Raw genomic sequence first — 17159 nt, forward strand, 5'->3', positions numbered from 1 at the left:
TCCAGTCCTGCATCCCAAATTTCCACTTGGGCAAAGTCTTACTCGCTGAACCCATTCAGTGGAGCGGCTGGGCAAAGCACTGGGATTGAAATGTGTCCAACCCCAGCCTAGGCTCAGAGCTATGTTACTGTTCAATAGAGCCACGGACACCCTGTACAACTCCCCATCGACCACTTCCCCCCTGCAACTCAAAGCCTTAATACACGGCTCCAACAGAATGAAAAATCAAATTCCAGTTGACTATCACTGACATATGTCATGAAATTTGTTGCTCCGCTGCAGCACTACAGTGCAATACATAAAATATCCTATAGGGTGGAGTAATAAATATATATTAGAAAATTAAACAAGTAGCAAATAAAGAGAGCAAACATAGCGAGGTACTATTCATGGGTTCATTGTCTGTACAGAAATCTGATGGTGGAGAAGATATTCCTAAAAAGTTGAATGTTTGTCTTCAGGTTTCTGTACCTCATGCATGATGGCAGTATTGAGAAGAGGCAGTGTCCTGGGTGGTGGGGTTCCTTCATGATGGATGCCACCTTTTTGAAGCAGTGTGTTTTCAAGATGCCCTAAATGGTGGTGAGGCTAACGCCCATAGAAACTGACTGAGTTTACAACCCTCGGCATGTTTTTCTGGTGCTGTGCACTGGCCCCTCCATACTTGATGGTGATGCAGTCAGTCAGAATGCTCTGTAGCAATCTAACTGTTAGCTCCATCCAGCTGCCTTTCTACCTCAATTCTTAAGGCCTTTTCCTGTTCCTTAACTCCACTCACCTGATTTTCTTTCTCAAACCATTAGGCTCCTTCCCAAGTATAGTCACTCAATCCTTTGTTCCAGCGGAGGTCTTCTCTGGATTAACCAACACAGTGCTGAGTTACTCCATGCCGACCCACAGAGCCCAGGTATGAAAGGGAGCAATCCATGTTTACTGTTGAGAAAGATTTTCCCTGTTTACACAGATATCGATGAATGCAAGTCCTCACCTTGTCACAAACATGCAACTTGCATCAACACAATGGGATCCTACCAGTGCAACTGCAGCACAGGGTTTCGGGAATTGCCTGCGACCAGCAACCTCATGGCCGGGAAAGTTTGTGAAGGTAAGGAATTTGTCTTAACATAAAAATGGAGAATAAATCCCAACTGATTGTGGATATCAGTCCTGCACAATTTTCCTGTAGAGTCCTACAACTAATGATTTTTAATGGGCACTGTTCTGTGAAAATTACACAGAGGAGTCATTGTGGGGAGGTGAACAAGTTATCACTGTTTTCTTTCCATTGTTTCCTTTGATAAATCCAATCTTTTGTTCACATGGGAAGGGAAAAAGGAACTGACAAGCAAATGGGAATAGCTCATTGTGGTCAGCATGGATGAGATGGGCCAAAGGGTCTTTTTCTGTATGGGATTACTCTATGACTCTATATTTTAGAGTCTGAGAAATGAATTCATTGATCAGTCATGATCCATTAGGAACAGGAGAAGGATTACTGCATTGTCCAGAGACAGATGTGACTAGAAGTGGCAGCTGTAGCTGGCGTGGTGATTACTATTGTAGTCTTGGTTCCCAACTCTCACACAGTTAATGTCACCCTCTCGGAGCAGATTCATTGGGCGTCTGAGTCATCCATGGGGACATGTATGTGATCCTGAGAGGGAGGGGAAGAGTCAGCAATGGGCCACGTAACGTTCTGTGTAGGATGCTGCATCATTGCAATCATTGATCGACTGGAGAAAAGGAGAGGGGGATGTTCTGGACAGAATTGAAGCAAGGTGTCTTTATCGTGTTCCACCAACGTTCAGGGGTAGCTTAGTCCATGTGAACTGCTACAGCCACACTGTTGTCCACAAGAAAGAGAGACATGAGTAAGTGTTATCAATGAGTGTGAAGCCTCTCAACGTCTCCTTCTCACAACTTGTTACAACACATCGGGTTCCTATCTGTGGAACTGCATTGCGGGGTTTCAGGCATCTCCAGTGACAGTCAGCCTCACTGCAGGGATATTTTGTGAAGGTACAGACTTTATATCACTGTGAAAGTGAGAATTAATCACAAGCCTCTGTTGGTGACAATTTTCCAGGATTGCCCTGAAGATATTCTTGGAATTATAGAATTATCTCACAGGGTCTGCATTGTGTAAAACACATGGTTGGTAAACAATGGGGTTTTCTTTGTTTTATCATTTTTTCCAAATATTTTTGCATACCGGGACAAGAATATATCGACCAAGTAGGTGCTTTGGGAACAAGAGATCATGCAACACAACTTTGAGGACTGTGTCTGATCTGATTGATAGTTTTAGCTCCCGTGGTCATTACTACTCCAATCCTGCATCCCAAATTCCCACATGGAATGACCTCTTACTGTCCGAGCCCATTCAGTGGAGGGGCTGGGAAGCCTATTGGGACTAAGATGTGATCAACCCCAGCCCGGGATCAGGGCCACATTAAAGATGAGTAGAGTTACTGGCATCCAGTACACCTCCCCACTGCCCATTGTCACCCCAGCATCACTCAGTCATTAATGCACGACTTCATCAGACTCAGAATCAGATACCTGTTTGTTGTCACTGCCATCTATCGTGAAATGTCTTGTTTTGCAGCAGCAGTACAGTGCAATACATAAGATATACCATAAGACATATGACTAGAAATATATATTCAAAATTAAATACGTAATGAGAAATGAAAGCGAAAATAGTGAGGAAGTATTCATGGGCTCATTGTCTGTTCAGCAGTCTGATGAAACAGAGGAAGAAGCTGTGTTGTGTGAAAACCACCATGAATGCAACCTTGAGGACCACATCCAAACTGGTTGGCAGTTTTAGCTACCATGGTCATTGCTATTCAAGTCCTGGATCCTAAATACCCACATGGACCAATATCATAGTCGAAGTCAAAGTCAAAAATACATTTATTAGCAATGTACATATATGTTGTAATAAGGTGGATGAATTGAAAGTGCAGATTGTTATTAATGATTATGATATAGTTGGGATCACAGAGACATGGCTCCAGGGTGAACAAGGATGGGAGCTCAACATTCAGGGATATTCAATATTCAGGAGGGATAGACATGAAGGAAGGGGAGGTGGGGTGGCGTTGCTGGTTAAAGAAGAGATTAACGCAATAGAAAGGAAGGACATAAGCCAGGAAGATGTGGAATCGATATGGGTAGAGCTGCGTAACACTAAGGGGCAGAAGACGCTGGTGGGAGTTGTGTACAGGCCACCTAACAGTAGTAGTGAGGTCGAAGATGGTATTAAACAGGAAATTAGAAATATGTGCAATAAAGGAACAGCAGTTATAATGGGTGACTTCAATCTACATGTAGATTGGGTGAACCAAATTGGTAAAGGTGCTGAGGAAGAGGATTTCTTGGAATGTATGCGGGATGGTTTTTTGAACCAACATGTCGAGGAACCAACTAGAGAGCAGGCTATTCTGGACTGGGTTTTGAGCAATGGGGAAGGGTTAATTAGCAATCTTGTCGTGAGAGGCCCTTTGGGTAAGAGTGACCATAATATGGTGGAATTCTTCATTAAGATGGAGAGTGACATAGTTAATTCAGAAACAAAGGTTCTGAACTTAAAGAGGGGTAACTTTGAAGGTATGAGACGTGAATTAGCTAAGATAGACTGGCAAATGATACTTAAAGGGTTGACGGTGGATATGCAATGGCAAGCATTTAAAGATTGCATGGATGAACTACAACAATTGTTCATCCCAGTTTGGAAAAAGAATAAATCAAGGAAGATAGTGCACCCGTGGCTGACAAGAGAAATTAGGGATAGTATCAATTCCAAAGAAGAAGCATATAAATTAGCCAGAGAAAGTGGCTCACCTGAAGCGGGGAGAAATTCAGAGTTCAGCAGAGGAGGACAAAGGGCTTAATTAGGAGGGGAAAAAAAGATTATGAGAGAAAACTGGCAGGGAACATAAAAACTGACTGTAAAAGCTTTTATAGATATGTAAAAAGGAAAAGACTGGTAAAGACAAATGTAGGTCCCCTACAGACAGAAACAGGTGAATTGATTATGGGGAGCAAGGACATGGCAGACCAATTGAATAATTACTTTGGTTCTGTCTTCACTAAGGATGACATAAATAATCTTCCAGAAATAGTAGGGGACAGAGGGTCCAGTGAGATGGAGGAACTGAGCGAAATACATGTTAGTAGGGAAGTGGTGTTAGGTAAATTGAAGGGATTGAAGACAGATAAATCCCCAGGGCCAGATGGTCTGCATCCCAGGGTGCTTAAGGAAGTAGCCCAAGAAATAGTGGATGCATTAGTGATAATTTTTCAAAACTCGTTAGATTCTGGACTAGTTCCTGAGGATTGGAGGGTGGCTAATGTAACCTCACTTTTTCAAAAAGGAGGGAGAGAGAAACCGGGGAATTATAGACCGGTTAGCCTAACGTCGGTGGTGGGGAAACTGCTGGAGTCAGTTATCAAAGATGTGATAACAGCACATTTGGAAAGCGGTGAAATCATCGGACAAAGGCAGCATGGATTTGTGAAAGGAAAATCATGTCTGACAAATCTCATAGAATTTTTTGAGGATGTAACTAGTAGAGTGGATAGGGGAGAACCAGTGGACGTGGTATATTTGGATTTTCAAAAGGCTTTTGACAAGGTCCCACACAGGAGATTAGTGTGCAAACTTAAAGCACACGGTATTGGGGGTAAGGTATTGATGTGGATGGAGAGTTGGTTAGCAGACAGGAAGCAAAGAGTGGGAATAAACGGGACCTTTTCAGAATGGCAGGCGGTGACTAGTGGGGTACCGCAAGGCTCAGTGCTGGGACCCCAGTTGTTTACAATATATACTAATGACTTGGATGAGGGAATTAAATGCAGCATCTCCAAGTTTGCGGATGACACGAAGCTGGGTGGCAGTGTTAGTTGTGAGGAGGATGCTAAGAGGATGCAGAGTGACTTGGATAGGTTGGGTGAGTGGGCAAATTCATGGCAGATGCAATTTAATGTGGATAAATGTGAAGTTATCCACTTTGGTGGCAAAAATAGGAAAACAGATTATTATCTGAATGGTGGCCGATTAGGAAAAGGGGAGGTGCAATGAGACCTGGGTGTCATTATACACCAGTCATTGAAAGTGGGCATGCAGGTACAGCAGGCGGTGAAAAAGGCAAATGGTATGCTGGCATTTATAGCGAGAGGATTCGAGTACAGGATCAGGGAGATACTACTGCAGTTGTACAAGGCCTTGGTGAGACCACACCTGGAGTATTGTGTGCAGTTTTGGTCCCCTAATCTGAGGAAAGACATCCTTGCCATAGAGGGAGTACAAAGAAGGTTCACCACATTGATTCCTGGGATGGCAGGACTTTCATATGAAGAAAGACTGGATGAACTGGGCTTGTACTCGTTGGAATTTAGAAGATTGAGGGGGGATCTGATTGAAATGTATAAAATCCTAAAGGGATTGGACAGGCTAGATGCAGGAAGATTGTTCCCAATGTTGGGGAAGTCCAGAACAAGGGGTCATAGTTTGAGGATAAAGGGGAAGCCTTTTAGGACTGAGATGAGGAAAAACTTCTTCATGCAGAGAGTGGTGAATCTGTGGAATTCTCTGCCACAGGAAACAGTTGAGGCCAGTTCATTGGCTATATTTAAGAGGGAGTTAGATATGGCCCTTGTGGCTACGGGGATCAGGGGGTATGGAGGGAAGGCTGGTGCAGGTGTTATGTACCCCGTAACTGGGTTGCCAAACCAGCAGAAATGGATCACTCAGTTGGAGTCTGGATTACTAGAACTAAGAAAGTTTTATTAAAGAAACAAGCAACACAGTAATCGAAAGGATAATAAATGCAACAGTTCAGCAATGATAAACACACATGTGCACAGAATTAAGATAACAGCATCAATCAAGCTCTATCGTTGTCTAGGGGTAAATGACCAAATTTCAAAGTGACACAAAAGTTCAGTTCGCAGTAATCGTTGCCATGGCGATGGACAACGTGGGGGGAGGGACAGAGAGAACGGGAACAACTGATCATTCAGACACGGCTTCCACTCACAGACCGGCGATATGGCTCACAAGCAGCCTTTTTGGGCAGGTCCTTGGTGATATCACCTGAGGTCACCGACTGTGACCCCTCCTCCAGATGCGGTCGATCCTCTGCAGTGAACCCGGCACCCAAGCGAGGGTGGACACACACCGGGTTCCCGCTGATCGTACCTTTCCACCCTGTGCGTTGTCCGGTACTTCCCACCAACTCGTGAGAGGCGCACCGCTTCCAGGGTCTCGTTACCTCGGGTGTCGTGTGTGTCTGCCTTAGCGAACCGGTCCCTTTTTATCCCCCTGCTGGGGTATCGCCTGTCCATCACTTCAAACAGTTCAGGGTTCAAAGGGGGAGCAGCTCCAGACAGCTCTCTCGCCCATCCCTTCATTACACATCTCCAGACGCTGCTCCATTGTTCCTTATCTCTCCTTCCCCTGAGGACAGGTGGCAGACCAACTGCTGATGTCACTGATGCTAACCCAGGCCAGCAAACATCTTAATTTTATGTGTATTCTCGTCACACTTCCCCCCTTTAAGGATTTTTACCGGGAGGTAAAAATTACAAACATGAATACATTATTTGATACACACACAAATATACATCTTTATCAGCTATTTGGCTAATACAGAGAATTTGAAGTTGTCAGCACCTTGACAGACAGTCATCACATTTTCTGTTCCTTTTACATGTGTTATTAATAATCCCTTAGACCAGGCTCCAACTCAGCAAACTTCATAGTGGGCAAAAACACTGATGAATTTCGATCAATGTAACCTCGCATTTGGTTTTGTGCCGGACCACAATAACAAGGGTCGTCCCATTCCGACTCAGTTTTCTCTCGCAAGGGCTTAATAGGAGGGGGGAGGGGTAGTGACCGCAGAGTTATTGCAAAACTTCCTACAGTACCCCACCATCTCCAAGAGCCTTCTGAGGGCCCTCTTGTCTGTCGGGGTTGGGAGGTCAGCGATAGCCTGCACTGTAGCTTGCAGCGCTGCCAGCTGCCCCTGTGTCACCACAATTCCCAGGTAAGTGACCGTCGTGTGGCTGAATTCATTTTTTTCAAGGTTCACTATCAAGCTGGCTTCAGACAGCCGTATTAAATTGCCAATACACACCTGTGTTCATCAGCCCTTTAGTCACTGAATTACTCATTATATATGACTGTTGTTTGCTAGGCTGCCCTATTGTAACAGACACCACCCAACGTCCCAGTTCTCTGCATCGCCTCGGGACAATCAAGCACACGGGTGCGAGTAATTACTTCTGCTAAAGATTCGCTTTGTTCGGGGATTAAGGGAGAGACCTTATCAGTAGACCTGGCCAAAACAATAGCCTTCTCCCATCTGATCGATCCCATACTAATCATTTCAAAATGGTTTTTTCCTCTTATCAGGGGGCCCCTAGCTTCATTGATTTCCACGCTAACACCGACTAGGTTTGTTAGCATATCAAAAGCCTGTGACCGTCTCAGTTCGCGTCGGTCATGATCAATAACATCCTTCCCCCTGGGCAGCCGGTAAACCTCTTTCATGATTCCACCAACTGTTTCCTCCAGCACTGCAAAATGTCCACCGGGGGATACCTCGTGGGCCATGTTATCATCCCCATAACTCTTTTGCACCACCCCCCACTCCTCATCGGCGGGTACGGTACTTGGTCTCCCTTTCTTCCTTAGCACTTCCTCCTCCGCACAATAGCCTACTAGTTCCCGTGTTAAAACTGTGTCAGAGAGAGCTGTCTCTGCCAAAACCATCAGCCCCTCGTCTTGCTCCTGCGTCGGCACAAATTCTTTCCTGGCTACTGCTACGTCTGTCCCAGCTCCCTCACTACCTCTTGTCTCACTACACTCCTTCTTTTCATTTTCTACCCCCGTCTCGAACAAGGTTGGCAGAAACGTCTCAGCTAAATTTACCACCGCGGTCCCGTGATGAACCTGTGAGTCCATGGGCGGGGCCTCACTGCTGGCAGGCTGACCTGTCAATCTCACGACTGGGAACACGATTCCCCCGGCGATGTCATTACCGAGAACGACTTCCACGCCTTTCATTGGTATTTCGGACCTCACCCCGATCGTGACTAGTCCAGAGACCAGGTTGCTTTGTAAGTGTATCTGGTGCAAAGGGACTGACTCTGTCCCTTCCCCAACACCTTTGACCTCTACCTCCCCAGTCTGGGTCTCTGAGCTAAACTCTAATACATCTTCAGCATTAGTGACTGACACGCTCCTGTGTCTCTCCAGATCCGCACTGGAACTGGTTTTAACCCCTCCTTAACTGACACCAATCCGGCCGAGATAAACCTCTTGCGCCCTTCCTGAACTTTTTCAGACGTGTCCTTCCCTAGCGGTTCGCTTAACAGCTCGATACAGCCATTCAAAATCGCCGTTTTTCCTTTTCCCGTCTCCTTCTTTGGGGCAAAGCACCTGGACGCAAAGTGTCCGGCTTTCCCACAATTATAACAGACGACCCCAGGAGACTTCCTACCAGACTGCTCCCGGTCTACCTTATCCTTTTCACAAGTCCCCGGCTTACTTTCTGACTTTTCGGGCGGACTCTCCCCGCCATCCTGACTACCCTTCTGGTAGCCTTTACTTGGGGCAAACTTCATTTTATGCGTCAACGCATACTCATCCGCTAACTTAGCAGTTGCGGCTAACGTGGCTGCCTCTTTCTCATCGAGGTAGGGTCTCATACCCTCAGGGATACAACCTTTAAACTGCTCAATCAGGATCAGCTGTAGCAGTCTGTCATAATCCCCCTCAACCCCCTTCGAGGCACACCAACGCTCACAATATGTCTGCATCTCACGGGCAAACTCCAAATACGTGCGGTCCCACTGCTTCCTCGCATTCCGGAACCTCTGCCGGTATGCCTCCGGGACCAACTCATAAATCCTGAGGATGGCCTCTTTTACCACCTCATACCTCTGGGCATCTTCCGCGGACAAAGCGGAGTAAGCTTCTTGGGCTTTCCCTTTCAGTACACTCTGAAGTAAGACAACCCACTTATCCCTCGGCCAGTCCTGACTTATAGCCACTTTTTCGAAGTGGAGGAAGTACCGATCCACGTCGGTATCGTCAAATGGGGGAACCAGCCTAACCTCCTGGGTCACCCGGAACCCTCCACCTTGGTTCGGCACGAGCCCCTGCTCGGCCCTTATCCTTAACTTCTCCAGCTCAAATTCCCTTTCCCTCTGTTTCTCCTCTCTCTCCATCTGTCTGTCCCTCTCTTTCTCTTCTCTCTCCAACTGTCTGTCCCTCTCTTTCTCCTCTCTCTCCAACTGTCTGTCCCTCTCTTTCTCTTCTCTCTCCAACTGTCTGTCTCTCTCTCTCTCCTTCTCTTCTCGCTCCAACTGTCTTTCCCGTAACTCGTGCTCGAGTCTCAGTTTTTCAAGCTGTACCTGTACCGCGTCTCCAGCAGGTTTTTCAATAGACACCACTCCCAGCTCGCCTTGGGGAAACACACCTTTAGATACATAGTGCTCTACAATAGCTCTGTGTATCTCCTCTCTCCTCATTGTCGACTTCACCTTAGCAAGATTCAACCGTTTGGCCACAGCTACCAATTCCAATTTCCTGGCATCCTCTAATGCCTCCAAGGTTGGTGCCTTTATAAATTCCTCAGCCTCCATTTCTGCTGTTTGTCTTTTCTTTCTTTCGGGAATTTTAACCCAACCAATTTACTCCGTCCCAAATTTAGCGTTCAAAATCCCGGACGAGAACCCCACTTATGTTACGTACCCCGTAACTGGGTTGCCAAACCAGCAGAAATGGATCACTCAGTTGGAGTCTGGATTACTAGAACTAAGAAAGTTTTATTAAAGAAACAAGCAACACTGTAATCGAAAGGATAATAAATGCAACAGTTCAGCAATGATAAACACACATGTGCACAGAATTAAGATAACAGCATCAATCAAGCTTTATCGTTGTCTAGGGGTAAATGACCAAATTTCAAAGTAACACAAAAGTTCAGTCCAATTTAGTTCAGTTCGCAGTAATTGTTGCCATGGCGATGGACAACGTTGGGGGAGAGAGAGAGAGAACGGGAACAACTGATCATTCAGACACGGCTTCTACTCACAGACCGGCGATATGGCTCACAAGCAGCTTTTTTGGGCAGGTCCTTGGTGATGTCACCTGAGGTCACCGACTGTGACCCCTCCTCCAGATGCAGTCGATCCACTGCAGTGAACCCGGCACCCAAGCGAGGGTGGACACACACCGGGTTCCCGCTGATCGTACCTTTCCACCCTGTGCGTTGTCCGGTACTTCCCACCGACTCGTGAGAGGCGCACCGCTTCCAAGGTCTCGTTACCTCGGGTGTCGTGTGTGTCTGCCTTAGCGAACCGGTCCCTTTTTATCCCCCTGCTGGGGTATCGCCTGTCCATCACTTCAAACAGTTCAGGATTCAAAGGGGGAGCAGCTCCAGACAGCTCTCTCGCCCATCCCTTCATTACACATCTCCAGACGCTGCTCCATTGTTCCTTATCTCTCCTTCCCCTGAGGACAGGTGGCAGACCAACTGCTGATGTCACTGATGCTAACCCAGGCCAGCAAACATCTTAATTTTATGTGTATTCTTGTCACACAGGGTTCTGAGTTGGATGATCAGCCATGATCATAATAAATGGCGGTGCAGGCTCGAAGGGCCGAATGGCCTACTCCCGCACCTATTTTCTATGTTTCTATGTCACCATAAACAACCCTGAGATTAATTTTTTTGGGGCATACTCAGTAAAGACATAGAATAACAACCATAACAAAACTCAGTTAGTGACTACTCCAACTTGGGCATTCAACCAGTGTGCAAAAGGCAACAAACTGTCCAAATAAAAAAATAAATAATAATAAATAAGTAAGCAATAAATATCAGGAACATGAGATGAAGACTCCTTGAAATTGAGTCCATTGGTTGTGGGAACATTTCAATGATGGGGCAAGTTAAGTTGAGTGAATGTATCACTTTTGGTTCAAGAGCCTGATGGTTCTTCTTGAACCCTTAGCTCCTAGTGGAGCATAGGCCATCGATGACCTCACAAAGTCAATGGAATGGTTGGAGTTCATCAATGTTTCTGTAATCCACTGCATCACTGGAATAGGCAGGGCTACTGCTGACCTTCCCCATTGGGGCCTTGAGGTGATGACAGACAACTTCTGGATCCAATGAGATCCCAACAATCTCAGCCTCAAGCAGGTGGGAAGCCAGTGGTTTCCTGTTGCTTAATCCCATTCACCTGTTTTACTGCATCAACTTTTAAGGCCTTTTGCAAGAAAACCAATAAATTCTTCCAAAAAGGGCATGGTCTATGTTTAAGCAACATGCCTATGTTTTGTCCCATTCAGACCCACAGTTCACATGTAACAGGGCACAACTAGTGTTTATCATTGTGAAGGAATTTATCTGTTCAGACAGTAGATATTGATGAGTATGAATCCTTGGCCTGTAATAAACACACAACTTCTAACAACATAGTGGGCTCCTTCCATTGCAGGTTTCAGGCATTGCCTGTGACCACCTGCCTCACTGCAGGAAAGGTTTGTGAAGGTAAGGGCTTAATATAACCATGGAGAATCAATCCTGAGGAGAGGTTATCACTGACAATCCGACAGGTTTGTCCTGCAGATTCCTGGGAGTAAAGAAGAATGTCACAGGCAGTGCTCTGTGCGCGTCCCACAGGAGAATCACTGTGTTAGCTGTCAAGTTTATAACCTGCTAAGTTCCTCCAGCATTTTGTATTTTTATTTTGTTTGTTTTGACACAACTAATGATTAGCTCTGAATATTTTAGTTTGTTAAATGAATGTAATGACCAATCATGTTTCTTTGTGAACAGCTGACAGTGTAATACGATGGTTAGGAACAGGTCTGACCAGAGCTGACATCTGTTGCTGGCATGGTGGTTAATATTCCAATCCTGATCCCAAACTCCTCACGGTCCAACATCACCATATGGGAGCTGCTTTAGTGAGGGTCTGGGAAATCCATGGGGAGACCGGTGTGATCCAGAAAGGGAAATGCAAGAGTGAGAGATGGACCATGTAAAAATGAGGGCAGCTTGTGATGATAGGCAGCTAAAATGATAACCGTGGAATCCAGGCCATTGTGTATATTTAAAGTAAAGTTTGATTGTTTTCTTAATTAGTAAGGGTGTCAATGGTTTGAAGCAGAAGGTAGGAGAATGAGGTTGAGAGGGATAGTAAATCAGCTATGATGGAATGGCACAGTGGACTCTGGGGGCTAAATGAACTAATTCTGCTCCTATATTTCATGGTCTTAAATACTGCAAATGGTGGGGTTTGAACTAGAAATGGAGAGTGCGGAGACGAGGAAGACCAGACAGCAGCTGTGGAGAGAGAAACTGGTTCAAGGATCTGGAAAAGTGAGAAGGAGCGGGGTCCCTGAAATGGTGGAGACCAAATTTATAAAGGGGACACAATGATTCCAGGAAATAGATGAATCAGTGCGGTTAGAAAGAAATAGAAATAAAAATGTAGGGTACAGTGTAGAGCATGCTGGAGATCTGAAACAAGAAATGATGCTGGAAGCACCCAGCATTCGGATTTTCACCCACAGATCCTACCTGACCTGCTGAGTATTTTCACTGCAGATTCAGGGATGGACAAGGCAATTAACTAAGATTCGAATGTGACCAAACTTGGTCTTGGAGCAGACAGATTAAAAATCAATGGGTCAATGAGAGTGCTTTTAACTCCCCTGCTCCCATCCCATGAAAAGCAGTGGCAGTAGAGAAAGTGGAGCCACTGCAAACCTTCCACATTGTTATTGACAGACCCATAGATAGGAGAGCAGGGTACCAACCATCTCAGCTTCCAGCAGAGAACTGAATATTTGGTTCCTTGAGTCAATTCAATTTATTCCTAAATTCCATTTCATAGAAACATTCACAAACATCTACAGATGTGTAGTGGAGAGTAGATGGACTGGCTACATCACAGCCTGATATGGAAACACCAATGCCCTCGAATAGCAAATCCTACAAAAAGTACTGGATATATGCCCTCCCTTCCATTGAGTGCATCTCATAAAACGTTGTCGCAGAAAAGCAGCTTCTATTATCAGCAACCTCCACCAAGCAGGACATGCACTTTTTTCTCCGCTGCCATCAGGAGGAAGATAAAAGAGCCTGAGGACTCACACCACCAGGTTAAGGAATGGCTAATACACATCAACCATCAAGCTCTTTAACCAAAGGAGCTAACTTCACTCAAATTCATTTGCCCCATCATTGACATGTTCCCAAAACCAGAAGACTCACTTGCACAATTCTTCATCTCATGGTCTCCATATTTATTGCTTATTTATTATTATTTGGTTTTGTATTTGTACAGTTTGTTGTCTTCTACACTTTAGTTACCTACCCAAGTTGGGCATCTTTTATTGATTCTGTTTTGGTTTATTATTCTATAAACTTATTGAGTATGCCCACAAGGAAGTGAATCTCAGGGTTGTATATGGCTACATATATGGACGTTGATAATAAAACTTACTTTGTGATTTGAACAGATTTCAATCCTTAAGTCCCCCCCCAAAGTACAATCTCTCAGTCCTTTGTTCCAGTGGAGTTCTGCTCTCTGTTTAAGTAACAAGGAGGTGAATTATACATGCAGACCCAGAAAGCCGAGGTGTAACAAGGAACAGTCCTTGAACTATCCTCAAATGGCCAAGTCATTGGGTGTATTTCAAGCGCAAGTTGATAGATGATAGATTTGGAAGAGCGTCAATGGTTACATGGAGAGTTAGGATAATGGGGTTGAGAAGGATAGTAAATCAGCCATAATAGAATAGTGGAGCAGACTCAATGGGCCTATGTCTTATGGCTTAAATACTGCAAATTGTGAAGTTGGAGATCCCAAATGAGGAAGTGGGGAGGCTCAGAGGATCCAACAGCATCTGTGGAATGAGAAACTGGAAAAATGAGAATATGAGATGAGACAGTGTGTCCCTGATAGAGTGGTGAGCTCAAGCTGTTAATGGAGACATAATGCATCCAGTTAATGGATGAATGACCGCAGTTAGAAAGTAAAACAAAATGTAGGATGCAGAGTAGAACATGCTGAGGAACTGAAACCAGGGATGGTGCTGGAATCTCCCAGCATTCTCTTTCTCACCCACAGATGCTGCCTGACCTGCTCAGTATTTCCAATGCAGATTCAGGGAGGGAGTGGGCAATGAACTGAAATTTAAATGTGACTAAACCTGGTCTTGCCACAGCCATATTAAAGATGAATGGAGCACTGAGAGTCCTCTTTCCTCCCTGCTCCCGTCCAATGAAAAGCAGCTCCAGTACAGAAGGCAGGGTTGCTGCCGACCTTCTGCACTGTTTATCGATAAGCCCATGGAATGGAGAGCAGGGTAGTAACCATCTCCACTTCTAACAGGTGACCAGCCATTTGGCCCCTTGAGTCAATTCCATCTGCTCCTTAACTGCATTCACCTGATTTTCTTTCTCAAACCATAAGGCCCCTTCCCAAGAATACTCACTCAATCCTTTGTTGCAGCGGAGTTCTTCTCTGGATTAAACAACACAGAGCTGAGTTACTCCATCCCGACCCACAGAGCCCAGGTATAAAAGGGAGCAATCTATGTTTACTGTTGAGAGAGATTTTCCTGTTCACACAGATATCGATGAATGCAAGTCTTCACCTTGTCACGAACATGCAACTTGTAACAACGTAATGGGATCCTACCAGTGCAACTGCAACACAGGGTTACAGGCATTACCTGCAACTGCCAACCTCACAGCAGGGAAAATTTGTAAAGGTAAGGACTTTGTCTCAACATGAAAATGGAGAATAAATCGTAACTGATTGAGGATATCAGTCCTGCACAATTTTCCTGCAGAGTCCCACAACTAAAGGAGAACTTAATAGACACTCTACTGTGCAAATTACACAGAGGAGTCATTGTGGGAAGGTGGGAAAGTCATCATTGTTTTTTCTATTTTGCCCTTTGATAAATCTGATTGGTTCAAGTTGGAAGGGAAAAGGGACTCACAAGCAAATAAAAATAGCTCATTGTGGTCAGCATGGATGAGATGGGCCAAAGGGTCTTTTTCTGTGCTGTAATACTCCACGATTCTATATTTTACCCTTTGGAAAATGAATTCATTGAACAGTCATGTTCCTTTCAGAACAGGAGCCAGAGTACTGCATCATCTAGGGCAGGGGTCCCCAACCTTTTTTGCACTGCGGACCGGTTTCATATTGACAATAATCCTGCGGACCGGCCGATCCGGGGGGGTAGGGTTACCAACGGACAAGAGTAGTAGTCAAATACGTTGTGTTTACTCCGAAAAGACTACAATGACCATGAAGCCTTGCGTGGGCACTAGTGCGCATGCGTGCACCGCCGATTTCTTTTCTGCAAGCTGTTTTTGGCGATTCTGTTCGGGAGGGGGGGTGTTAATCACGACCGGAATGTCGGTGATACGTGGCTAATACACTCAATTTCGTTTCTAAAAGGGTTTATCTAACGAATTTAATATTAAACACACAGCGCATATTTTCCTCGCATGAATATAGTGATAAGTCAATTATCAGAGGAGCTTGAAGTAAGTATTGAACGAACTTCCAGTAGCAGGTTCGATATTATCATTTAAAGTTAAACTGGACAGCTATATGGACAGGAAAGGAATGGAGGGTTATGGGCTGAGTGCAGGTCGGTGGGACGAGGTGAGAGTAGCATTCGACACGGACTAGAAGGGCAGAGATGTCCTGTATCCATGCTATAATTGTTATATAATTATATAAGTCACTTATAAGTCAATAGCATAATAACATTTTAGGTAATGTTCGAACATTAAACACACAGCGCATATTTTCCTCGTATGAACATATAAAATCACTGCAACGCACCAATATCGCTGAATCAGTGGGAGCCCTTGTCTGAGTACTTGTTTTCCTGCAACAAGACGGTCCTATCGAAGGGTGATGGGAGACAACGATACTCGAATGGATTCCTTATGTCCAGTCTACTCCGCAATTTAGTTTTCGTTGCATTCATTAGAGATATGTTGGAAATGGAAGCAACGTTTTCAGTGCTTCCATGTCTATCTCAGGATATTTAGCCCTGACTTTGATCCAGAATGCCGGCAGAGATGTTATGCCAAACATACTTTTCAGCCCGCCGTCACTTGCAAGCTCGAAGAGTCGATCTCCTTCCCGCGCCGACATGGATGACGCGCGGATAATGACCTCGCGTGTGTTCAAGCTTAATAGTGGGCGTGACAGGGAATGAGGAGAGGTGCAGCTGACTCATATCGTTTTCTCACGGCCCGGTAGCGCATGCCTTGCGGCCCGATGGTTGGGGACCGCTGGTCTAGGGACTGGTGTGACTTGAGCTGGCATGGTGATTACTACTCCAATCTTGGTTCCCAAACTCTCACACAGTCTAGTGTCAGTGTCTCAGAACAGGTACAGTGAGGGTCTGAGTAATCCATGAGGACATGGGTGTGATCCTGAGAGGGAGGGGAAGAGTCAGTGATGGACCATGTAAAGATGAGAGCAGCTTGGAAACAGGCATCTAAAATGATAACGTTTCTCAGTTCTATATGACTGTAGGAAGCAGCATCAATGCAATTGTTGATGGACTGGAGAAAGGCTGAGGGAGATGGTCTGGACAGGATTGAAGTAAGGTCTCTTCACCGCGTCCAACGAAGTTCGGGGGTAGCTCGGCTCATGTGAATTCCTACAGCCACACCAATGTCCATGAGAAAGTGAGACACGAGTAAGAGATATCAATGAGTGTGAAGCCTCTCCGTGTCACTCTCTCACAACTTGTTACAACACATCGGGTTTCTACCTGTGGAACTGCATTGCAGGGTTTCAGGCATCTCCAGTGACAGTCAGCCTCACTGCAGGAAGGTTTTGTGAAGGTACAGACTTTATATCACCGTGAAAGTGAGAACAAATCACAAGGCTGGGTTGGTGTTGTCAATTTTCCAGGATTGCCTTGAAGGTATTCTTGGAATTAAAGAATTACTGTATCTCACAGGGTCTGCCTTGTGCAAATCGCGTGGTTGGTAAACAACTGGGTTTTCTTTGTTTTATCATTGATTCCAAATATTTTTAGATATCGGGACAGGAATTTATTGACCAGACAGCAT

The 17159-nt window shown here is 45.2% G+C and overlaps 1 protein-coding gene across 2 annotated transcripts in view; it reads left to right on the plus strand.

Annotated features, from left to right (window-relative positions):
* Positions 1-17159, plus strand: part of LOC140191125 (adhesion G protein-coupled receptor E2-like) — a 95763-nt gene that overhangs the window by 39479 nt on the left and 39125 nt on the right. For both annotated transcript variants that reach the window (XM_072248232.1, XM_072248231.1), the window contains exons 9-10: positions 965-1105; positions 14675-14815. In XM_072248232.1, the coding sequence (XP_072104333.1) occupies positions 965-1105; positions 14675-14815 (282 nt within the window). The remainder of the gene's footprint in view (positions 1-964; positions 1106-14674; positions 14816-17159) is intronic.

The sequence above is a fragment of the Mobula birostris genome, chromosome 32 (assembly GCF_030028105.1).
Source record: "Mobula birostris isolate sMobBir1 chromosome 32, sMobBir1.hap1, whole genome shotgun sequence".
Classification (NCBI taxonomy): domain Eukaryota; kingdom Metazoa; phylum Chordata; class Chondrichthyes; order Myliobatiformes; family Myliobatidae; genus Mobula; species Mobula birostris.